We start from the raw sequence: 26,843 nt of genomic DNA, 5'->3' as shown, positions 1-26,843 counted from the left end.
AGTAAATTCAGTGAATGAGTTTAGAAAACATTGTGTCCCCAATACAGAAAAAGTAATAAGTAAAAAGTAGATGGTTTTCTTTTTGTAAAACAGTTAAAGGAAACCATTCAATTCATATCTACCTACATTTTAAAACTTCTGAAAGCATTACTGAATGCTTTAAACTCTACAAAATGGAAGCTATATTTTAAATTGGAAAGATAAGCTAAGACTGTTAAGTTTATCATTAAAAATAGTCTGGTAGAAAATAAATGTATATTCTTCATTGCCAAATGTTGCTTACTAGAATCAAACTATGTATTTTTAATGAACCACTTGTCCTCTGGGAAAGGAATTATGTTTACAGCTGTATTAGAAGAAGCAAGAAAAATCTAACTGAAACACAATCTTCCAGAATATTAAACACAAAACCCTGAACTCTTCATATGAACAAAACCCTTAAGTATGGAAAGGAACAAGAAAATCGAAACAAAAATGAAAACCTGGTTATGGATAAGACACAAGAAAAAATATTAGGAAAGTGTTTAGAATTTGAAAAATAGACCATAAAGACACCTGAAAATACAAGGCTTCTGCTGCAAAATCTTAATTCATTGACATCTTTTATACTGTACTTTATACCTGCTTTACTCAAGAGGACAAACTGACACACTGGAGAATCTGAGCTTAATTTCCACTGAAGTACTGTGAAGCCAGCTCCCTTTTCTAGTTTAACACTGCATGTTCTTTAATCCTTTTTTCCCTTAAATTCCTTCCTCAATGCCCCTGCTCCAAGTATTCTTTGTAGTGCTTTTGATTATAGAAATATATATTCACACAACTTTTAAAGTTATTTTAGAGAAATTCATATTTAATTTCCCCCCCCATATTTAATATTTTAAGTGATTTCAGGTTTAAACACACACTCCAGAATTGGAGGAAGTCTCATCTGTTGCAGAAAATATGTTATTCTCCTAGGTATCCTAATTTAATGCCTTAAGAAGAAAAGCATCCCAGGTCTGCAAGAAAAGAATAAAGAATCATTCCAACCCTTCAAATAGATACAAAATGATGCTTCCATCACCTTAAATCCGTCAGGCGTTACAAGCAAAATGGACAAAAATGGACAAATACCTCACTGTTTGAGCTTTCAATAAATGATCCTCCAAACATAGCAGACATCCATTCACAGCTACAGATCAGCAGTGGCTTGTGGGCATTTATGGTTCCATCATCCAATTTAAATGTCACATCTGCCATGGGAACAAAAAACCACGCATGCTGCAAATTTGCGTTTAAGGTGAAATTGTGTCTCAAGAACGTATGTTTCACTTGCACATTGTTAACCAAGGACTTCTTTCACTTCCCACGACCCCCATCCCAAAGGGAACTCCAACATTTTATATAGTTAAGCAAAAAGCCTCACTTAAAAGGGGGATATTGGACATTCAACACTTCGGAAAATTGGGTCACTTATTTAAAAACTTGTCTGTACATTTTGAGAAATTAAACTGCAGAATCCCAGGATGGAACAGTTGGCCCTGAGTAAGTAAAACTTTGGGCTCATCCCTTCTCTAAGAACAATGTAAGCTGTCAGTTTTTGAAGTCTATGAAGCGACAGTAACATGAATGAGAAAAGAATTAGTGCTTTTCCTGTTAAAGCACGTATTTACTTACCAGCAAATGTCCCTTTGCAAAGGCACTCTTTTATCCGATTAGCTTTTCTGACATGAAATGCTTTAGTAATCTCTTGATTCATGAAGGCTTCTTTATTCATAATATTCTCCACCATCATTCGTAAATCAAATACTTCCAAGATTTCAGCAATCTGAGCCAGTCTTGTGAGATCTTTTTCATTTTCATCCAGTTGCCCTGTGTATAAAAACTGCAAAACAGTTTTAAAAGGTCCAGCCTGCACAGATGAATCCATTTTCACCACAGTTACAGGACACGTCCTATTCGAGACAGGATTCACTTGCATTTCCTTATGCACACTAACAAACCCCTTACCCCACGATGACAGAGATCTTGCCGCAGAATTTGTTTCCCAAGGTTTGGGTTCTAGCATGTTCAAAGCATCAGTACTTTGTGGTGGGGGAATTTTAACATCAGCAGATTTTAAGGATGTCTCATCACTGTCATCATTTGTCTCAAGGTGACTTGTCAGAACATCCTTATTTGTATTTTCTTTATTACACTGTGTTTCATCCGAGTCTGAACTTCCCTCACATTCCATTAAGAAAAGGTCGTAAAACTTTGAAGAGGAGGTAGCTAGGTAAATCTTGTGAGCAAAAATGTAGTCCTGCTCCTGGAGAACAAACATAACATCTGCACACAGTGGGCTGTCCAATAAATATCCAGCTTCGTTCATGCTTGGTACAGGACACTCAGGAATTTTGATAACCGGAGGAGGGGCTTTTGGAGGTAGGAATGGAGCCTGAAGCAAAGGTTTTTGGACCTTCTTCAAATGAGATTTCCAGAACTGCAGGTGTCTTCTGGAGATCAGGGCAGCTCTAATTGCATTGTCAAACACATCTTTAATCCCAAACTGGTCAAATACACTGGTTTCATAGTATGGTATCCCAAGTTCCTTGGCAACCTCTCTGCCTCTTTCTGGTGGCAAAATGTCTCCTCTTTTTATCGGTCTAGGGTTAAACAAAAAAAATAAACCTTCTCACACACAACGATCATCACAAAGTTACTCCAGAAAGCATGGAATTTTACAAAATGTCTCAGCACCATTTCTGAGATAACTATCATTCAAATGAAACAAAATATAAAATTAAGCCCACAAAGCCTTTGGAAATCTACAGCCATGACTCCAGGGAGTTTTAGAATGGCACATACTTGTAATTTTGTTTAAGTTTAGTGGTGTCTTTGCAATGTGACTAAAAATATGTAGAAATCATTTGCACAAAATAGAGCAAGCCTTCTCTCTGTTAAAGGGAAATTTACAGTTAAAGTTGATAGGATGCTTGAAAACTTTCATTATTTAAAAAAACCTAACTTTCTACTAAACCCTAAACTCCTTCTACTCAGATATTCTGTCAGTATCTTTCTTTGTATCCATCAATTAAACTTAAATGGAAATTCTCATGATGTAGAAATGCCACAAATACAGCTAAATATGGAATAAGAAATATTTCTTAAGCTTATGCTTTTTAAAGAAAATCATAGTAGCCCATAAAAGAAGTGCAACTCAACACAAACTTCAAGAGATAGGTCTGTTTTGGCTGTAGAAGCATTACGTGGGAACTCATGAATTTCCAGAGCAGCTCTAGTACGTGACATTGGGTAAACAAGCCAGAAAAAAGTCTGGGCTAGGATCCATTTTCCCAACAAAAAATCGTCTCACCAGAAGACATGACCCAACAGTGTGTTCTCTGAGCATACCATATTGGGCAGACACAAGCTGGCACAGACTTAACACACTCCAGACAACAGCTTGCTTCAGTCGCCAGCTAATAATCAGTTCAGGTGGCAGAAGTCTGTGCTAGACATGCAGAGTACTGATTCAAGCTTTATTAATGGTGAAATCAGAAAGGAGGATTAGGGCAGAAGAAGAGTTTTGAAAAAACATTTCCTTTTAAAGAGTCAACGAAAAAGTCCACACCATCCATACAATGAAGAAATGTTTAATAAACAAACAAACCTATGAAAATCATATTGCCAAGTCAAGAATTTGAATGCAATGCCATGGAATGTTTTATAAGAGCCCATGAAATATTAATTCAATCCCTTTGCAGAAATTTAATAAAATACAGTCTTTAATTACATGATCATGGATATTATTTCCATGAATCTGTTCTCATTCAAATTCACATAAAAGGAAGAAACCAAAAGTGAGCAGGTACCTGCAGGACTGTGTTGCCCAAACATGTGAATGCTTGCCTTATAATCTGGAAAAAACAAAGCTTCTCCAGAATGACCCCAAGCTCTCTTTTAATCTCAGAACTTTAAAAAAAATAATTTGCAACCACTTTATTTTCTGCCATGATCTAGGATTACATTACAAAAAATAATAATTGATATTTAAGAAAACTTGAGTAGAATCTGTCAGTACCTGACCGTAGTGACAGGGTAGGACATGGTACACATGTTCAGATGGAGAAGGACATATATGAAAACTTCCAGTAACCATTATTATCACTATTTATTATCTCCCTATCATCATAGTGTTCAGGCACCCAAACAAAATTAGATGTCCAATGTGCAAATATATTGTGGGAAACATATAATAACTATGTATGTTAAAGAACAAACGAACTCAGACAACAGAATTAAAAAGAAGAAAGCAAATATATTCTCATTTTACAAAAAAAGGAAAGTAGTCTCTATCATTTCTCTTTTGAAAGTACTGTACCTGATTACCAAGGTGATTTTTTTTAATTCTTATTTTTGTTTAAACTTTACCTTGCCAAAGGCCTTCTGGCTCTGTTAACAGCCTCAAGGTCTGCATAGCGGAGATCTAGTTGGCAGCCCACCAGGATGACAGGTGTGCGAGGACAGAAGTGCTTAATTTCTTGATACCACATTGTTTTCACATGATTCAGGGAATTAGGATTAGCAATTGAAAAGCACAGAACAACTACATCAGACCTAGAAAGGCAACAAGAAAATATCCAATTAAACCCCAACAAACATGCTTTTTCCACTGCACGTTCACCTATTTTCATCACTCCAGCTTAAAGGTACTCCACTCTACACTTTGAAAAATGCACTGACACCCAGATGCCAGAACACATGTTGTTCGTGCAGAGATTTGACAGAAGCTACACATTTCACCACAAAAGCATGGAAGCACAAATCCACGTACCTAGGAAGCACTGCCCCTCTATGCCAAGTGATGATCCTTGCACGTACGAACAGAGCACTAAGAAAAGAGGCATGGCTTGTCATTCTCCACTTTTACACTACAGTTATCCACAGGCTGCCATTGCTCAAGAAATAATTCTGCTGACTGGACACCTAAATTGCAATTCAAAGATCACTGGTGCTTAGGAATTAGAAAGGAGTTATGCAAAATTTCAGAACAGCCGCACAGGTAGACACAGATCACTACCGAACTTGTCATGATGAAATATCTTTACTGCACCATTTTAGATACTGAGGTGATCTCCTTTGCAATGCACTTTGCACAGCAATTCTCTAACATCTTTAATAAATAACCTGTTAGACGGACAAATTACTGCAGAATGACCACTTCTACTATATAAGCAAAAATAATCATCATGATGAAAATAAGGTCAGTAAAGTGTAGAATAGGACAGTGGCTTAAATCAGAGTGAGCATCAAATATTTGCAGGCTTTTAAAGGTTTTAAGAAAAAAAAAAAAAAGTACTTCACTAAATAAACTTGCTTTATAAATTTTAAGTATGAGGATTAAGGTTGACAGTTCAGGCACTAAACCACTACCTAATTCTTGTCAGATCTAGCACCCTGGGGCAGAGAAATGCTTGAATACTTGTCTGAGGCATTCCTAACTTGGGGCAATTTCATAATTTATAAACTTGGATGGGATGTTACAAAGAAGCTCTTGGGTCTCTCATGGGAAAAAAAAAGAAAAGAAGAAAAAGAAGTTGAATTGAAAGTCTCTAGAAGAATTGAGGGGAAGGGACATATTGAGGAAGCAACTTATTGCTACAGAATTGTCAGCAGGATAAGCTCAGCAACACCATGTCTACCTCACTTCTATTATTCTTTAATTTAGCACAAATGTGTTGTGTCTGCAGTTTGTGTAATGTATAGAGCAGCAGCAGTGAATCTTAAAATTCACCTTTTAAATAATGAAATACCTCTCCAGTACTGCTGCTTTCTACATTTCACTGAGGGCACGGATATATCCAGCAATACTGTTTCTAAAGATAGCTGAATACAATACGGGTACTGCTGTGACCGTAAATTTAATGCAAGAGAAATGCTCCTACCCTAAGTTTGTATCTTATATAAACTGCAACACATCTGTCAAACAAGGCCTTTTCAAACTGGAAAGTTATCTACTAAATAGCGACGTGGTAAGCAGCTAATACACACGTCTTCTGAATAACTGAGGCAAATACCCTTTAAGCTCAAACTTGCTCTATTCAAGGTCACGTAAGAGTAAAACCTAGGCCCCAGCAGACATTTGCTTAACTCCCAGAAAGCAGAAATCAATGTACAGCTAAGATAAAAAAAATATTTGTGTTACACATATTATAATCTGGTCAATTGTTGTTTAATTCAAGATTATCAGGACTGCTGCAGAGGCAAGCATCGGCTGGCTGGCTGGTCCTAACTGTAACTAAGCATCTTAGAGTGACAGACTGTCTCGTGTCCTTCAGAAATTAATACCTAAGCCAAGTAATTGCAGTCACGAGTATCCAACCCTCCTGACTCTAAAAACCACAAGACACACATCACATCTCTCAGAAAACCAAACGGAAACAGAGCTCCAGCAGGAGTTGACAGGTAGGAGATGCCAGCAGCTCCTGCACGGCACTGCTGCTGACTGATGCTGGGCTGGCCGTAGATCTGGGCTCCTGCGAAGAGCCAGCGATGATCTGTTTCCCTGGACAGGACAGGTCCAGACTATCCAGCAGACTGGCCTCAGCACAGCCCTGCATGTGTTACAGCCCTTGCTAAAGGACTCTCACGTTTTTGCCACAGAACTGCACGTGGTTCTTGAGCAACTCATCACCTCTGACCTTCTCTGGGCGACCATAAAACCATAACTCACAACACACATTGCACTAACAGGACATTTCCACCTTACTGCCTTCCAAATGAAGTGAAAAATAGAGTAATGAGGTAAAAAAACCCTGTGATTTGCATGTTATTTATCCTGTGTTAAAACCTGGACTTCCCCATAAAATGAGTATCGTGAGAGTTCTGTACTGAACAGGGGGAAATAAGTGGCCCTGTGCCATAAACAGGACAGATGTGAAGTCACTGGGTAGTGACAGAGTTCACACACTGAACCAGCACCACGGCTGGGTCCGCAAGCTCACAAAATGCATCCACCTTATCACAATAAATTAAGTAGTTGTTCAAGTCACAAGCATGATTTGCAGTATTAGTACAAACCGGAGACAGGACCCCTGCCTACATAGGATTGTGAACATTTGGGGAAAGCTGTCCTTTGGAAACTTTAATTAAAATACTTACAATTCCTTTTAATGTCAAAGGCACATTTACAACTTACTGCCTCAGTACAAAATTTGGTTTGATATTTGTTCATAAAAGCCAGAACCTGTCAGGTTAAAATAATGTATTAATATTTCCCAAACACTAAAAAGCTTGCCAATGTTATTTTCATATGCTCAGGAAACATAAAAGGATAGGATTTAAAAAAAAAAATAATCTAATTTATTGCCATTTTTGTGTGGTTTGGTTACTTGGAGAACAAGAAAGCATGAATCAGGTTTACTTCTGCTTTCTTTCTCTCTGCAGCAATATATTCACAAATGCAAGCTGCTTTTTTTGAAAAAGAAATTTCATAACCATTTCCCAGTAAAATTCAGGAATGATTTTCCATAGACTTGAATACCAAGAAGTGCTTTAGTGCATCCATCTTTGGCTAATACAGCAAAAACGTATGATTACACTTACTGCCTATACTGATGTTCGACAAAGACAAGTATTACAAATAACTCAGCAAAGAGAAACAGCAGCTTGGAGATCCAACACATTGTCTTGTAGATTCAGCGGTACATGTTGGAAATGCACAACTGATTTATTCTTACATTCTGCTTTTCATAGGTTTATCAAAAGAAATTGTGAATCATCTACTCTTACTATTTTAAATACCTAAACATACTTAAGTATCACCAAAACTCATAACTCATCACTTGTGTGACCAGTGAAACACTCCGCATCACCAAACAGGTTTATTTCTACTCACTGGGGCTCCAAACAGGGGAGAAGACAATGTAGATGTGTGGGACTTGGCAGGTGGAGAAGGGGAGCAGATTCTCTCAGCTGTAGGCAAACCAACCATCCTGGCTGACCAGACCCCTCCATTGGAGTCTCACATTAAAGCGTCAGAGCACTTCAAATGCTCCCTTTGGAGTTGCAGGAGTAATTCTTAATGCAAAACATATGCATCTGAAGTCAGCCCAGCTTGGTCTAAACATAGTTATGGACTACTTACAGGAGGCTTCTGTGGGCAAAGAAAGAACGTTACCACTATTCCAAGAAGCAATGCACGTACCTAATATAGGTATTACTTCAAAGCATTCAGTGATATTTTCCCAAACTTGGATAAGAAGGACTTTTGATGGAAGCAACTACCCCTTTTCAGACTTCAGAGAATGAAAAGAAACTCTCTAGACAACCAAATCTCTGGCAGGAATCAGGACATGGTGTGCTGCCACCCTGTGAGCTCCTAGTGTGTGTTATGAACTGTATCAGATGTATAGAGAGCAGTCCAAGACACTGCTGAAAAGCAAGCAGTACGGCACTGACAAAGACAAGACAACTTTAAATTATCAACCTCAGGCTTCAGCAGTAGTCAAGCTACAGGTAACTATCACAACCATCTGGAAGTTACTCTGCAATCACTAAAATCAGAAACTCATAAGGTGGAGGAGAAAAATCTATTTCTAATGGAGCTGTTGGAAGCATCAGAGAAGTTAATGTTTTCTAAATAGAGCTGTTGTGTGTAACAGAGCACTCCATTGGTTTGGGACTGAGATTTTGAAAGACCCATCTGCTTACATGCTATGTGTGTTCCAGAGCTGGTGTAACGAGCTGCACTGCAGATTTACTTACACACCATGCTGCTGATTCATCTCTCAACCAGAAACTGCTACATATTTTCCATCTTCCCTAATACTTTTATTTTAGACAGAACTTCAAGGAAATAGCAATATTAAATGATATCTCATATATTCCATGGCAAGTGCGTTTAAAAGTTTAATGTTTCCTAGTTAGGATCTAGAGTTATGAACTGTGATGCAGCAACAGGCTGCCTTCTGAAATGTACACGCTGCATTACCAAGGAAGAAGTTGTTCCCTCTAGTTTGTAATTTACAAGTTACTGGGTAAAACTGCTGCATACAAGAATTGCTGCTCATGTGTAACGGGTATCATTTGCCATATAGTCATGGAATAATACTGTTGGGTTTGGAAAGGGGAAGCAATAAACCTGTGAGGAATACAGAATGTGAAGAGGAAGTGTCTCTGATCTGGAAATCAATGCAGGGAGTGTGAAAGAGGAGAAGGAGGAAGACTGAACTGTATTGCCATGCTACCTTGTCCTCTTTCTAGAGGACAAGTCAAAAGTATATATTCTGTTTTAGAGAGCTTAAACAGGACCCGAGAGTTAAATCTGACAGAATCAGTTTAAGGATAGACAAATTATATTTTGGTTGACAAGAAGTTTGTTGCACACATTTGATCAAATCAACTTTAGGAATAGACTTAGGGGGGAGGTAAAAAAGCCCCCCATGGATTTGTCCTATTGTAGTCTTTATTTTTCCCTGTTTTTAGGTATCAGCTTTCTCTGAGAAACATGATTGAAGTAAGAGAGTCTACTAGAATTTTACAGAGTGAACAATTTGGTAGAGGGTCATCCAAATTGGTAGATTCTCTTGACTTTAACAGAACAGCTAATGCTTAGACATTTAGTCATCAATAAAAAGTTGTTTTGCTTCTACTTCTCATTTTTTTCCCCTACACACTTCCCATAATTTTCCCAAGGTTCCTCAGAGACCTGCATCACAGCTGAACTTATCCCACTGAGAACAGAATTTGACAAGAGCTGTCTCTAGTGTTCACTTGCGTAGTCCTTCAACCACCTGAAAGGAAGGATTGTGTGGGGCAGCAGCCTGAGTGCAAATACCAGCTCCCAAGTTCTCCAACACAGTAGGTTCAGGCAGTAGAAGGCCATCTAAGAATTAAATCAAGAATCTTGTTTATGGCTGAACAAAACACTGCTACATCTCCATGTCAATCCAGATACATTTTGAAGAGAGAGATTCATTCAGTTATACAACATTTTTCATGCATGCATCTCACTGAGATGAACAAAAAATTGTGCAGATAAGCAAGGCTGATAATGTTTTAAGTGGACTCAGTTTTTAGTAAATGCAGTTGCAGCCATCCCATGAAATGAGAAGAAACTCATTAAGTGATCAGTGAGCATACCAAAATAACCTGAAGACACAGGACTTATGTGCACACACTCAAAATAGATGAGAGGCTAGGAAAACTAAAATGCAGGGGGTGCCTGGCATGTGAAGAACTGAAGATATCCAGGTAAGGCAGGGCAAGACCATGCAGTGCCCTGGATTTCAGCAGGAGAATCAATTAGTTCTATACTTTACCAAGAGCAGTGAAGCTTCTTAAGTACTGGTGTAATGTGCGAAACTGTCAAAATGCCCTGAAATATATTCAGATTTTGTGGTGAGTAGCATGCAGATCTATTTCTAAAATTTCTGTAATGTTATTTTTAGTAGGAAACAACAGTAAGAAAAAGAAGATAATGGTACCTTTAAGAAAATCGCATATTTCAAGACTGTGCTTCAAAAGTGGAAAGAGTTTTCCCATACATTCCTTACAAACAATACATCATTCTTAAATGTTAGGCATTTTAAAATCTCTTCTGTTTCGTTTGGGGTACTCATGGGAAAACAGTGTTGCATTTACAGAAAATGACAAAAAATGTTTTGATATCACGAAGAATGATTAAAATATCTCATTTTCCATTGCAGAAACCTGTAAAAGCTACTCTTATTGTAAAAATGCCTGACCAGAAATAGTGCCAAAAAGAATGGCAAAGTCATGTAGAACAATGTAGCAAAAGGAAAACAATTTTATTTTTAATTTAAAGGACTGCTTACACAGTCTTGGAATTTGGTTCATCTTACTGCTGGCTATAAAAAGTAAATTCACCCATAATTCTGGTTCAGCATTTACATTAAAAAAATTCCATCTTAGTGCTAAATAGAACTTTGCAGTTGAAACAGGCTGCCTGCAAGGTACCCTAGCGTGATTCTGGGCCAAATTTTACCAGTAGACTCAGTAAAACTCTCTTTGGAATCAGGTATGTTTGCAGTACACACATCCACCATAACATATCAATATGTGCCTTTTCCCTTCCCTGAAGCAGAGGTCTCAATTACTGCATTTTTAACACAGCAACAAAAATTCTATGATAAATGTAATTTTAGAGACAGTTAATTTGAGGCTGAAATACTGAAATATTCTGTGTATAGCAGTTGGGGTTTTTTAAAAGTGAGACACAAACCCTGAACACCAAATCAATGGAGAAGGATGAAATAAAATGACAGAGCAAAAGACAGTACAGGGCTAGCTGGAACACATCTGAACAACCTGGGGCAAACACCAAAACTCATAATGATAAAGATACTGACAAGAATATAGCTAAAAATGCTTTTTTGAGACATATCAGCTGACAGCTATCTCCAGACAGCAGCCAGAAAATAAAATAAAGAGAAATAAATTCACAAAACAAGGAGGAACCAGAAACATAGGGAAAGGTGGGCTTATCATGTTTATTTTCTGTTATTGTACGGAGGCAGCTTACAGATGAGAACTACATGCTGCCTCTTTACAAAGAAACAACTAACTTTCATCAAAGATACTGTGTAAGAATAACTGAAAGAAGAAATTAATTTTTCTTTACTGCCAGCCCCATCCTCTAAAAAAACCCAGGAACCAATGATAAATCAGAAAAACATATTGAGTTTAGAAGAAGTAAGAAGAGATTTAGTTAAAACATCATTTGAAGCAACATGTTTAGAAGAAAAATATTATTTCAAGGTAGGAGTGGTATGTAAGGATGGGAAAGAAAAAAAAAGAAGAAAAAGGAAGATCCAAAGCTAGATCGCAGTAGATTCAGTAAAAGCATGATTCCTTATAAGTACTGATGAAGAACACAGATAGGAAGCGAGGGATAAGATGAAGAGGGAGGTAAAAATCCAGAGTAGGTGAAAGAATGATAGGGTCTGATTTGCATCCAGTATAAGAGTGACTTCTGAAGTCCCAGAAGACATGAAAACTGAGCATTAACAGATGCTAGATGCATCTCTTTCTCTGGGGAGAAAATACAGACTTTTGTATTTTTTGCTTTCTTTGGGCTATCAACAAAATTAGCCTCCTCTTTTTTATTTAAAAAAAAACTGTCAAGAAATTTTAACCAGCCAGTTGATGTCACAAATATATTGATAGGAAGTCAGTTTAAAACAGTTACATCTGTTTGTGCAGAGTGGTTTTCATATCCTGACATACGTATGAGGAAATCCAGACTGCGATCCTGAGATTCTTGGGAGAAGAAAACAGCTCAAGAAATCCACCTAGCACCTCTCCACAAAGAAATAACTTACTAAGATCAAGATTTTGATGGGAAGTCACTTCCCAGGTTTAGCATTTCCAGAAGATTTTGATGTTGCTTTGCAGTCTGTTAGGATAGAACCTAAATGCCCTCTTTCCATCCAGCCACTGACTTAGGAGAGCAAGGAAAAATGGAAAATCACATAATACCACAAATAACATTTGATACATACTTTTTCACTAGTGTCAAGGAAGGCTTAAAGCATTACAGGTGTGTCTCTATTATAGATAGATTACATATACATCAAGTGGAGCCTCAGACCCCACCTACAGTCATTTGGCACATACCTATTTAAAGAAAGAAGGATTCCTAATGGCAATTCTATAGCAACTTCTTTCTACTCACCATAAGGAACCATGGTGGGATGCAGAGAAGAAAAGTAGTAGATCTGCATTAATTAGACTGGTTTAAGTATATAAAGCATACGCTTTCCCATAAACTGAGTGAAAAAGCCTCAAATATTAATGTAGATAATGGAAGAAGAAAAAAACAGTGCCTACAGACACCACATCGGTGCTATCTCTCTATGAACCTCTCTGCTTATTCTAGTCTTTCTTGAGACTGATCTGAGTCAAACTCAAAAGATAAAAAAATCATAACAAATACTAAAAAGAATATTTCCTACAGGAGTTCTTCAGGAATGCTTCATGAAGAATCTGAATAGCTTATAAACCACTGTAAAGTAGATGGGAAGGCTCATAAATTTTGGTATTTGAAGACGATTCAAAGATACAGCATATCACTTTCTGTGGCAACAAAACATAGCAAAAGGAAGCAGCCAAGGTGAGAGACATCTGAAAACAACTGTATTCCCCATCAGATGACCCTTTGCTAACAAAGCAAAAGACTATCTTGTGTCTGTTAAGTGCTACTGCTGTGAAGATACATCTCTGATGATCCCCTCCAACCCACACCAGTAAATGGCTTGTAAGGCATTTGGAAGGTGGATAATAATAATAATATATAATTATTATTATTATCATTATTGTAACATAAAAACAAGGATAGCAAGGCTGCAGGGGAAAGTGTGGGCTTTCATTCAAAGCACTTCTGAAACCTTCTCTGAAGAAAGGTGAGGAGCTGCTGGCCTATTCTCAGCTTAGGCACAGGTGGTGAGTGACAGAAGGCACTGATCTAACTAAAGCCAAACTGAGCAATTCTGTGAAGACACCCACCATGCCCTCATCTCACTGAATTTGCTGAATGCAAGTAGCATTTTATATCAAAGCTACCTGGATTTTGTTTTTATAGAAATATCATCATCACTGTCCTTTCAGAGAAAGAAACAGAAAACAAAACATCCCTAAAGATATTGGTGGAAGTCTTCAAGTATCAATGATAAACCTCTATTCTCTTGGAACCTTTTCAGCAGCATTCAAAAGGTATATTTCGATGGATTAAATTACATTGAAGTAACTTGTTAAGGGAATTGTAATCACACAGAAAAAGACGAATGCATGTGTTCCTCTGTGTACATACAATACCCACAAGGCTTATGAAATCCATTCACAACAGAGGAAATACTCTAACCATATTTTAAGAGGCTCTGTCAGCAGTCTCACAGCAAGGCTCATTCACATTTGTAAGTCACAAGGAAAAAGCTGTTTTCTGTCCATGCTGTATGAACAGATTTTGTTTGGTCTACAGCTCGTATTTAAGTTGCAAGTAAATAAATCATCCTGGCTGAATTAGCTGACAAACCACATCCATGGTATTGAGAATAAATATTTGATTGGGACTGAATTAACTCTTTGCAGATTTGTGCTCATGTTTACACATACTAGAGCTGCATGTATAAAAAAGCAGGATATGTAGGATATTAATCGAATTGTAGTCAAACGTGTTTACCTGAAAAAAATAACGAAGAAAATGATGAAAAAGGAAAAAAAAAAGTGCAAGCCAATCTTTTTCCTATTTTACTTTTAGAATTGGTTAACACAATGACATGTTTACACTCTCATTCAAAATCAGATTGGACAGGAGAATAGAGGATAGTGAATCCTGACAAGTTGAAAGGTAAATTAAGATATTTTCATGTCTTTACACATGCAATTTTGTGCGTCCCAGAGAAACTGGTACATAATAACCACTTGAGCTTTATATGAAGTTCCCACCTTGTTTGCAGACTTAGAGAATACAATAGCACTGAGACTAGATTGTTATTAAACAAAGAGGTGACTAGGAGCTAGAAATCAATACGCTAATCATAACAAAGACACTGTCATTTTACAACATTTTGGAGTGATTTTGCATCAAATTAAACCCTGTGGGACAATATCAACAAATGACTGTTTGGCATCACATAGTGCCTACGCTGAACAGAACACGATACTTCCAAAACTAAAGCACACACTCTAGTTTAAGGAAAAAAAAACATGTCATGCTATAAAACTGCAGCAAATATTTCCACAAGTCCCTCCAGCCACATCCCCCTCCCTCCCTTAAGCTGTCAGGAACTGTTTCCCAAAGCTCCCGGAGGATTGTGATTATTAAACTAAACACCACGCAGCAGAACGCAAGCTGCATCTCACTCTCCATACTCCCATTTTAAAGGACGGCAGTAAAAACATTAAGTATTCCATCCTCAGTGGCATTCAAATATGTTTTTCTGTCACACAAAAATAGTGGAAAACACATTTCTTTTGTCATTCTCCTCTCATGTTTCTATCTGTGAAAAATAAAGAATTAAGAAGGATTTACCTTTGCTGCAAGTCCTATTAACTGTTCACCCTGCCATCTATAGCATAATCTATTTATGTAACATTTTGTAAAACTCTATGCAACAATCTTTTCCAATGAGCCGCAGGTGAATTAATGACCTGCTGGTTCTTGTTACACCACGTTTAGGACAATTAGAGGTCTTGGCTGAGTGTTTGGCTGAAATAAGCCTTCCCCTGCACGAGGGCATAAGCATAAAAAAAATCAAAGGGAACCAAAGGGTTATATTATTGTGTGATCCTTCAGACAATCAGAAACATAGGGCACTTGCAGGTGTAGCCTTGAGCAGTTTGGCATAAAATACAGCTTTCACTGTACTGCAAGATTTGACTCAGAGGTGATTTAAAATCAGTTCCTATAAATGCAAACATTCAATATTGGAAATCTCTTTTTAAAATGCTAACATAAAATGCTAAAAAGCTGTTTTCAAATGATACATTAATACCTTTCAAAATAATGAAGTAGCTGATCAGTGCTTACAATTAGAAAAATTTACAATTGAAATTCTATTTATAAAATAGTTTCTTTAAAGTTTGCAGTCACTTTCTGCACTAACAGACTTGCAGAAAAACCAATAACAGAACACCAGGTTTCCAGAACAGCCTTTTTAAGTTGATGAGGGTATAGCAAACCTGATTCTACGCAGGTTCAGTTCTGCTAACATCACAAATGAATCCCCCTGTTCATATGCTTAATCCCACGAGATCTCAAGTTATTCAGGTCCTCCTTGGTGTTTGCCGGATTAGAATCTAAGTATGTTGTTTCCCCCCTCGCCCATCCTGTCAGTAAATGTGGGATCAGAGTTCAGAACACGCCTGATTTTGTTCTCCTAATCTCTAGTAATCTTCTCAGTGACACAGTATCTGTTGCAGAATATCAGGAGGACACATCAAAGAGGAACAGCTAGTGGAAACATCCATATTTATCAAAGGAGGCACCATATGCTGCCAAATGGTAAAACAACTTCTATTCAAATACTCAAGTGGCACTAAATATTAAGGTCAATATTACCTTAAAGTCAGTAACTTCCCTCACTCACAAAGCTTATTTACAAATGGTACAGGTTGCGTAGCCCAGATGTGTTGCTACTTTAGCTCCCAAAACAAAATTCAAGGTAATTCATGACTCTGTGAAAACACAACTAACACAGTGTATACAAAGGAGGGTTCGTACAAATTGCCACATGGAGTTTTACAGTGTGGAAATTTAACTGGTGGATTCAACCAACAGAACCCTCTCCACTGGTTTTAATGGGTGGAGAATAGTTTCATTAGGTAGCACAGAGAGAAGGAAAACAGTAAGACAGTACTTTTTGTCAACATGAAATCCAAAGCTGGGACAGATGCTCTACAAAAGGCATTCCCAGCTAGAAAAAAATGTATCTGTCTACAGACGTTTGATCATCTACGGACTGAAGCAGACATGAAAAGGATATGAAAATATTCAAGAAGGTGAAAAAATGTGCGAGGACTAAGACCTCGCGCAAATGTCAGTTATGAAAATATCTGTCCAAAACCCATCTTCAGCTCAGTATTTGCCCAATACAGGTAACCTGTACTCATTGTATGTGTATGCAAATGCCTGTTATTCAGCTGTTCTGCTGTCTGTACTGCCACAAGGCCAGATCTAGTTACCATTAAACAAAACAGAATGACTATCATTGGCTTCAGTCCTTGTTGAAACTATGCTGAAGTTATATAATACATGCTGGAAAAATCTAGATTACTTTTTTTTTTTCCCCCAGAATTTCCAGGGTTAGTCAACGTACTTGCAGACACTTGAAGGTGAAGGCTTTATAGAAGAAAACCCCTTCCTTTCCTCATCTTTAATTAAGAAAATACCAAAGAGACTCACCTTTCTTGCAACTGGCTCTACACTCAAGAGGTTGGCTGCCCATTCAATGTCACAGGTTTTAATAAAATAAATATTTCATTGAGTAAGAGTGATGTTTCCCAACATCTCTTTTAGTTAGTTGCTTGTTAGGCAATTGTATCATACACTATTTACAGAGGCAGGGAACGATAATGTTCAATTTTGTAAAACTACAAGCTTATTTTGGGGAATGTTCTTTAAAATTCGAAATAGGACAACAGTTGTTGACAGGGCTTAGCAGGCTGTTGAAGGAAATGTAGTGTAGTAAAACTATGCTGCTTTTTAAATATTTATATCTTTTTAATCCTTGCAGCAGATAATCCTCTTTGCAGTAGGCAGGAATATGAATACCCTTGATTGTTTTTAAGTCCTTGCTTTTCAAAATTAAGATTTGCGTTTTTTTTCTGACCTATAATTTTACTACAATTATTACTTAAAATTTTGCTTGGATCAATTTACCTTCCGTAAGCAAAGCGCCTGTCTTTGTGGTGGTCCCCAAATGTATCCCACAGCCTGAGAGAAACACTGACTTCATCCACAACATCTCTTGAGCGTTCAAGGACCTAGAACAGAACATACATAACATTCTCTTTCCCTCCATCAAACAAGTACATTTCTAATTTGCCCCGTGAGAAGGTCTACAGCATACTAGACCAAGAAAGTATCGCATATAGTTTTCAGCAAATGCTGTATTTTATAAAACAGGCAGAATATGCATGTTCCTAAAAATAGGTTTCATAAAAAAATTACTTTGGTATGAGAGTCTTGGAAAGATGGTTATCAGACCATGCTTGCAGTAGAGACTGCGCATAAAATGCTTGTGAGCTCATTGCTGCATCCTGACAAAGAAAGGCTTGCCAATAAAAAAATACTACAACTTCACACTGTGTGCTCCGTATTTTGTACACCTGCAGTCCTTACCTCTTGGCAGACACGGTACTGATCAATGGCCCAGACAGTTGGTACGTGAGTTGCCAGTAGCTGATACTGAGTCAAGGTTGTATTGCACGCTCTTGCACAAATTAGACGAGTCTTTCCCACTGCATTATCTCCAACCACCACACACTTGATAGTTTCAACGTTGGGTCTTTCGTAGTCCATGTCAGTGTCCATTTATCAAAAACTGTAACAAGACAGTTAAACTTGTTTTCTACTACTGTGCAAAAATAATGCTATTTAGAATCAGAACCTTCTGCTTCCACTTCTTGAGAGATTCCTAGAGAGGACAAACTTAATGAAAAGCTTGTAGTACACTGTATGAAAGTAAGCTACCCGCTCCTTTAAATACTGCACAGTTATGCAAATGCACAACTATTTTGACCACAGTTGGTTTAAGCTGTTCACATGCTATTTTCACTTTGGTTTCTGTAAACACAAGCCTGTTTGCAGAAGATAGATCTTGGTGAAACAAGGACAGCCAGCACAAACTTACCTTTTGCTAATACTTTTTATGCTAAGGAGAAAAGACTGGACATCAGTGGGCTTAACCCGAAAGATTCCAGTATAAACTTGCCTTCTGTAACCTTGCCCATTCAGGATTTGATTTAGGGCTGTCCAAACAACATTGCTAACAGCAAGTCACACAGATGGTTTTAGTTATATGCACACAATAAAACTGACTTGTAAGATGCCTCCAGAGACTCTGTTCACTACAAACCACAACTCCTATTATATCCTGCATGTATCACGCACTCCTAATTTTCCAAGGAGAAGTTTGTACGCATCATGGACTAAACCATGAAACCAAACAGCCCATCAGGAACTTGCAAGTATGCTTATCTGTATCTACAAAGTCTTTTTCACATGATAGTGCAAAGTGAGGAGAAGGAGATTTTTGAAGATGTGATACTCATGGAAAGTTATTATTGAAAATATTTACTTAAATTAAATATTCTATGGCAACATATTGAACAAATGTCTGGATATGAATGTAAGCTGGAAAAACTAGATATTTGAAAAACTAAAAACAACTCCTGCATGTTTACTACAGTCTGTCATTTTCATATAAAGGAATGTGGGATTTACATATAAAGGAATGTGGGATCATAGTTTGATATATTGGATTTTGGTTTTCTAATGTCTAGTAGTCTGCTGAGCAATCTGGTCTCTGCCATGGAATTATAATCAAGGAGGGAGAAAAAGGAAAATGCAAGGCACAAACACGTTCAGGAAGGCTTGCCTAGTTATTATTTCAGCAAGGACACCTACAGCTATTTAATTGACAAAACACAGGTCATCATCTGGAGTAATGGTGTCCTTTTTCCTGAGAAGAAAGCACTACAGATAAAGAAACCTAATGATTTGTTTTAATAACTTTTTTAATGTTCACATCTCATTCGCACATAAGTATAGAATATATATTAACTGTCAAGCTGTTTAGAATAATAAGATAGATACAAGCTGTTCTGGTGTCCTTTTTTGACTGTCATAGGCACTATGTTCTGATTTAAGAAAAAGTATGTGTAGTAATTACTAGACAAACACTAATTTTAACACCATTCTTTCATTATTTAAAGTGATGTAAACCAAGAAACCAAAGTCAATGTTAGAACTAAATGTTACCCATTTAGCTACAATTTTGAGCACGGACTGCATGCTAATAGCTATAATGGCTAAGGTACAGTTACAAGCTTTATTTACATGTGGATGGGAGGAGCTAGGGACCACATAGACAGCATTTTAAGAGAGTTGTCCTGCACTAGACTGAAACATGTTCCCAGAAACACTTCATCCTGGCACAACTAGATGGTTGCGCAACTAGAGCTTTGCAATCTGCCAAATGTAGAGCAAATAACATGGGTTCAAACTTACGTGCACAATATCCACTGCATGTAAACCCTAAAGGCCTTGTGATACCAACCTATGCTGGCACAGAGGTTTTAGCTGATAAGGGAACAGAGCTATTAAGATATTGCCTTTATCCCTTCATCTGAGTTGTAACCTGCATTCTAAAAGGTTACTAGTCTTAAGGTAAAGAACTAGAGAGACTTCCAGTTACCTCTCTGCGATCCAACCACAGCTGCATGTTGGATGCAAACTCCCATGAGACTGATACCTGCGATGGCCCATGGGCTCTGCACCATTTCATGAGTCCAAATACAAGAACAGAAATGACAGCTAACTCCTCTTTCCTCCTCCACATCCTTTTCAAGAGCACAGTCATGATATAAATAAAAGTACAAAAACCAATATATTTTTTCCGCATTACAGGGAATGAGACATATTTGCCTACCATGGCCTCAAAGGCAGGAACCTGAATGAGTAGGAAAAACCCAAAAGGTTTCAGTATGTGATCTAAAAAAGTTTCATTTCAAGTCTGAGAATAAACAGCAACCCCCTGACATAATATGTGGTATTAAATTACTTCATATTTTATTCATGCATGGACTAGACATCACAGATGGAATGTGGAAATGTTTACAAGGCTGGAAAACAAAATGAAGAAGAGTGGCTAGCCAGTGTGTCTGGTTGGTTTTAAACTACCAAGCAGAGAGATGCCAAACCAATTTTTCTTCCAACCCAATATTCCATTAAAATGTTGTTACACAGATTAGCTGAGGTTTTTGTATAACAATCTGATTTTAAAATTCTTCAAAAGTTCTTAAATGGTAGTTCTTCAAAAATGCACTTCAGTCAGTCACAAAATATGTATTAAGTACAGAGTCTGGAATCTAAAAAAAAATCTCCAAGAGGATAACAAAGCAAGTTTAAAATTAATAGGCAAATTTAAATAAAAGTAAGAGAAATCAATGCAATTATTTGAGAATCCTATAGAAGGAACACATGAAAATAAAACTTAAAAAATATTACTTTTAAAATTTCTGATATACTTACTAAATTAAAGCAAAGTTACCACAGAACTCAGGCACAGCATACCCAAACACCCTGTTGTAGATCAATGGCAGTCTAATGAAGATATTTTTAGCGTGACTCAATACTGCACAGGACAGAGATTAAAATAAACTGGGAATAAAAGCAAAACTAGAGCTTTGTGGCTATGTTAAGGAAAGTTCTTAAACCCACTCCAATGTGTGTGTGTCTATATATATATATGTATTAAAAATGCAGGTAATTTTAATATTGTTCACTAGTTTTCAGAAAGGGATTAAACCAGAAGTAGCTCCTGAAGAGACTGACAGACAGAAGCCTGGACAGATAACTAGAGATGTCAAATAAAAACAGATGCTAACAACAAATTACAGTATAAACAATTAGCAAAATGTGTGGATTAAATTCTTACAAACGTAGCCAGAGGCCTTCTGGCTATGGGAATGATTAAAGCCAGGAATATGTACAAGATCTTAAAAATATAGCCACAGTCAGTTTTTTTAAGGTAGCCTCTAGGTTAAGCTTGTGCTAAACCTATTATGTAATCACACTGATTAAAAATGCTAACCATGTATTTACAAAACTTACTTAAATATAAAAAAAAAAATCTAGATTGAGCTCTAAAAGTCTGGTGACATCTGGGAAGACCAACTGGAACTGAAACAAAACTGGTTAGACAAGAGCAAACCAGTGTATATAGAGCTTAATTAAAAAAAAATAAAAATCAACATAAAATTCCAAGACCAATGAAAAACTTGCTAAAACCAACCTGAAACCCGCAATACCATCAAAACAAAATAGGGTAAAGTAAGGGGAAAGTCACTGGAAGTGTGACCAGTCTCAGAGAAGACACTGCCAAAAAAGCCAAAGAAAGACAGAAAGGCCATCAAAGCAGAGCAGTGAGAAACCTACTAGGGGAAAGATCTGATCAAATATGGCTGTTCCCAAAAGAAAGCAGTGAAAGATTCAGCAGCTTAATCCAGTTCTAAAGAAAGATGAGCAGATGGATGGAAATGAAAAAAGATACCCACAAGAATAACACAGGATCTCAAAAATCTCTTAAGATGTTTCTATCTTTACATTGTCACCTGTGATTGTTTGCAGATGAAGAGGAGACAGAGGCAGCCAAAAATCAGATGTGAGTAGACTCACGATCTAAGATAAAGCCATTTAATTAATTCGCTTGATTACCAGAAAAGAACTATTCCAAATAAAGCTGATTTTTTTCCAAAGAAGTATAAGGTTACTGTTCTGAACCATGGCTTGCAGATGGTTACGGTCACTGATTTCTTTCTTTGTTGCTTCACCTCAAATTGCTGTAGGGTGCTTGGCTTTTTGTATAGTTTTTCCTCATTGCTGAATGAGTTGTTATTATTATCACTAAAAAACAGTTGTGGTTGCCATAGCATGCAGATCCTTCTGGCTAGTCAGCCTCAGTAATGAAACACTGCCTTTCTAGAGAAATTTTCCAAAAGATACATAGAAGCAGCATATCACTTGGTTATCTAGTCTACCGTACACAGATTAAACACAATAGACGCACACAATCTCTCTCTCTATGTATGAATGTAGGGGTATTTATATACAAAAGATAACCAGATCCTAACCATGAACTTGTTTTAAGAATGCAGTTTAATATATTTAAAGCTATAATTGCATTTTTCTCTTAGGAAAGAAAGTGGATGAAGATACAAATCCAACAGTGAGTTCCCAGTGCAGGATCAGGAATCCACTCCTATGGATCTCCCTGCCTATGCAACTAACTGCCCATTTTGAAATTTCCAGGTATTTTAAATCATCACTTAGCGTATACAAAACATAAACAAGATTTTTTTTCCAAGAGCAGTAGCTAATTATCAACCCTTTTCATCAAAACACCACAAACAAATCACTAAGAATGTCTACATTAATCAGTGATTATGGAATGATCCTGCAGGCATTTACTTCTTAGCTCAGTACTTGAACACATCCCTAAGACTGAGGTAGCACCTCTTAGCATGAAAAAAAGCAAGGATGTTACTTAACTCTTGTGTTAAGAGCAACCTGTCAGCTGAAGGTTCAGAGTGACAGTATGTAAGAACCTTGCCTGCTCAGTAAAGTCTTCCTTTAAGTTATTCCACGGGAAAAAAAAATAATAATTCCAACCTGTCTCAAGTAAGCTGACTAAACATGGAAACCAGGAAGTCCTTCAAACAAACAGGTTGAAAACCACAATAACAATGTCACAATTTTCTTAAAGGAATCCAATGGAAAGAGACACCAAACTACCACCACTTAATATGAATGGCATGAGTGGGAATTATTTGAAAAATTCAGGCCACCAGTAAGGTAGTAAGGCTATCAACATCCTTGAAAACCACATTCTTTTGAAACTCTGTGAAAGAGCATTTATAGGTACTCCAGATTTCAATCTATTCTGGAGATGTATTTTTGAGTATAGTTTTGGAGTGACTCCTTCAGAGAGCCGTTATGCAATAACGTATCAAAAGGAGTATAAAAAAAATTTATAAGACTACGCAATACTCTTACCTCTATCCCCAAGTTACAAAATTACTGCTTGCAGCCATGGAAACTGGAAAAGGAGATGCAAAATGCTAAGTTCTTCAGGGACTGAAGTCACTACCTTACACTGCAGAATCCCCAGGCACCAGCACGCTGGCAAGGACCAAAGAGCACCTGAGCCAGAACAAGCGTGTGAAACGTTCATTCTCAATATATAACCTTCCATGTGTTGTTTCAGAATCTTAATGGATTAACACACACATGCCAGGGGAAAAAGCAGGGGGACTTACTGTTCATTTGTGCAAGAGCATAGAATTCACAGACAGCTCTGGTTTCGGGATAGGATACGGGCCAAAAGGCTATTTTGTGGTTTGGCTCAATTTAATCAATGAATTTAGGTCCCCAGCAAGTATATTTGTGAAATAAATCATAACTTGTCATCAAATAACAGATAAACTATACTAGCTGTTAAAAGACTATCAGAAAACATTTTTCACAAGGTATAAATTAATATTAGTATTTTATTAAATTGCAGGAGGACCGATGGGGAGATTTCTTGAAAAACTATTCCTTGTCAGCATGAAAGAGCCAGCAGGCGACAAAGGGTAATAAGACTTAAGGTGGGATCAGATCACAAGGTCAACAGAGGACAAAGACGGGCAATGTTGCATATCAGGCTAGATTCTCATCCAGGATGAAGCATTGCCCTATTGCCATTATTTAAATTTCTGGCAGTTTACATGGAAAGACTGAAGAGACTGACAAAAGAGGAAAAAATTTCAAGATTAGCTCTGGGATTTATCAACTACTTGCCCTACCTGGCCCATCGACAGAAGAGAACAACAGATACAGCCAATGGACTGGGAATGGAGAAAAGCCCTTATATTCTAAAGATAACCTGATCTCAACCATGAGACCCTTGGATCTACCATAGGTAGAAAGAGAAGGGTAGCTGACTGAAACATTGCTTCACTGCATGAGGTGATAAATGAGATAACCGTGGCTGTTGCTGCCCACAAAAGGCGAGTGCAGGTCAGCAGGAATGCCTTTATCTTCCACAAGGGTGGAACCTGGTTCTACCCTTTTTCAGTCGTTCTGGGATAGTTGGGGTGTTTCAGCTTAGGGCAAGTATCAACAAAGAAATAAATCTCACAGAACGCTGCTAAAATTTGATACAGCTGGAGAAGGTAAGTGCTGAGGTTGTCATCAAGACAGACTCCACTTGGCCTGCCTGAACCAGCTTCTTTCATGATAGCTTTTGGCCAACAAGCATTAGATTTAATCCCGGATGTTACCCCTTAACTTTGTATTACCTGCTGGAAGAAAAAAGTTTTTAGAAACCTCCATTGAGCTGCCCTAATTCCTGCTCCACCCCTCAAATTTAAAAGAAGGGAGCAAAAAATTTACCATGGACACAAACAGAAAAGAAAAGAACAGCCTCTAATGAAGGTGTAAAGTTGAAGACAGAACAGATGCCTCTATGTTTACCTAGAAAACTTCTCAGTCCAATCATCGCCACAACCTCTCTGTAGAAACTGGCTAGTACTATCAGAAGCGTGCAGTCCACTCTTTCACAGCATGCTTGACTACAGATTTGTTTGTTTCTAAAGGCTAGTTATTAGGACCCTTTGTCAAACTCAGCCTACCTCTGTGATGACACAACACCTTTCGATCAGTAAGAATGAGCACCTCCTTAGACGACCAAAAATCAGAGGTACTAGCAAAATACAAATTCTTCTCCACATTACTATATAAGACAGCCTGCCCTGAAGGTCAATAGCTGAGCATGAAAACATCCCATCTTAGGTACAATAAGTGATTCTTTTGAGCCTCCTGAAATATGTAGTCCACAAGGACCTCTCTATGTTATACACACTCACAGTCTATCAGACCAAATAGAGATCCAAATGCAAAGCTCAGCATTACACTTGAACTGTGTCAATTTTCCGACAAGTTCTGGAAGAACTGAAGAGGAGAAATCAACAAGCTGATTACACTGAGCAGCTTAGGTATTATTTTGACCTGTGACATACCTTGCGATATCCTTTGTGATGAGATCATCTCTCTAGAAATTAATCCATAGAGCAGGTGGAGGACATTTAACTGTTTCAGAACCTCGTGTGTGAGAATCTGGGATGAGTACTTGCTATATGGTGGGAAAGCCCGCAACTCCACCATCCCTCCCCTTCACCAGTTCTTCAGAGTCTACTTCAAGAACAGACTGCAACCCAGAGCAGGCCCTTGCAGCTTCTTTTGTTTCTTCTTTCTTGCTGTGCCAGATGGATGGATGGAAGGAAGGAAGGAAGATTAGGGAAAATGTGGGCCCTCTCCAGAAGGAAACGTGAGACCTGGTCACCCAGGATATGGAGAAGGCTGAGGTACTCAACGATGTATATGCCTCAGTCTTCACCGGCAAGTGCTCTAGCCACACCACCCAGGTTGCAGAAAGCAAAGGAAGGGACTGTGAGAATGGAGAACTGCCCACTGAGGAGAAGATAAGGTTCGAGACCATCTAAGGAACCTCCAAGTGCACAAATCCATGGGACCTGATGAGATATATCCGCAGGTCCTGAGGGAACTGACAGATGAAGTTGCTAAGCCACTAGCCATCATATTTGAGAAGTCACCGCAGTTCAGTGAAGTTCTGGGTGACTGTAAGAGGGGAAACATAGCCCCCACTTTCAAAAAGGGAAAAAAGGAAAACCTGGGCAACTACAGGCCAGTCAGTCTCACCTCTGTGCCCAGCAAGATCATGGAGCAGATCCTTCTGGAAACTATGCTACGGCACATGGAAAATAAGGAGGTGATCGATGACAGACAAAATGGCTTCAAGGAGGTGATCGGTGACAGCCAACATGGCTTCACTAAGGGCAATTCATGCCTGATAAATCTGGTGGCCTTCTATGATGGGGTTACAGCATCGGGGGATAAAGGAAGAGCAACTGATATCATCTACCTGGACTTGTGCAAAGCACTTGACACTGTCCCGTGTGACATTCTGGTCTCTAAATTGGAGAGACGTGGATTTGACAGATGGACCACTTGGTGGATAAGGAATTGGCTGGATGATGGCACTTAAAGAGTTGGAGTCAACAGCTCAATGTCCAAGTGGAGATCAGTGAGGAGTGTTCTTCAGGGATTGGTACTGGGACTGGCACTGTTTAACATCTTTGTTGGCAACATGGACAGTGGGATTAAGTGCACCCTCAGCAAGTTTGCCAATGACACCAAGCTGTGTGGAGTGGTCGACACACTGGAGGGAAGGGATGCCATCCAGAGGGACCTGGACAGGCTTGAGAGGTGGGCCTGTGAAAACCTCATGAAGGTCAACCAGGCCAAGTGCAAGGTCCTGCATGTGGGTCAGAGCAATCCCAAGAACAAATACAGGCTGGATGAAGAATGGATTGAGGGCAGCCCTGAGGAGAAGGACTTGAGCCAGCAATGTGCGCCTGCAGCTCAGAAAGCCACAGTATCCTGGGATGCATCAAAAGAAGCGTGGCGAGCAGGTTGAGGGAGGTGATTCTGCCCCTCTACTCTGCTCTGGTGAGATCCTACCTGGAGTTCTGCATCCAGCTCTGGAGCCTCCAACATAAGAAGGACATGGACCTGT

The 26,843-nt window shown here is 38.2% G+C and overlaps 1 protein-coding gene across 5 annotated transcripts in view; it reads right to left on the bottom strand.

Moving 5' to 3' along the window:
* The window catches only part of RHOBTB1 (Rho related BTB domain containing 1), a 66,929-nt gene that overhangs the window by 18,053 nt on the left and 22,033 nt on the right, over positions 1 to 26,843 (bottom strand). For 4 of the 5 annotated variants that reach the window (XR_008467031.1, XM_054205623.1, XM_054205624.1 and 1 more), the window contains 5 exons: positions 17,825 to 18,026; positions 17,363 to 17,466; positions 4,393 to 4,578; positions 1,657 to 2,624; positions 1,114 to 1,232 (listed from right to left, as the gene is read on the bottom strand). Coding sequence is in view for 4 of the 5 variants with exons in the window: in XM_054205623.1 (XP_054061598.1) it covers positions 1,114 to 1,232; positions 1,657 to 2,624; positions 4,393 to 4,578; positions 17,363 to 17,466; positions 17,825 to 18,016 (1,569 nt within the window). In the remaining variant the exon portion in view is untranslated. The remainder of the gene's footprint in view (positions 1 to 1,113; positions 1,233 to 1,656; positions 2,625 to 4,392; positions 4,579 to 17,362; positions 17,467 to 17,824; positions 18,027 to 26,843) is intronic. The other variant, XM_054205626.1, reaches the window with a different exon arrangement.

Source organism: Rissa tridactyla, chromosome 6, assembly GCF_028500815.1.
Source record: "Rissa tridactyla isolate bRisTri1 chromosome 6, bRisTri1.patW.cur.20221130, whole genome shotgun sequence".
Taxonomy (NCBI): Eukaryota; Metazoa; Chordata; class Aves; order Charadriiformes; family Laridae; genus Rissa; species Rissa tridactyla.
This window is presented reverse-complemented; position numbering and strand designations above follow the sequence as displayed.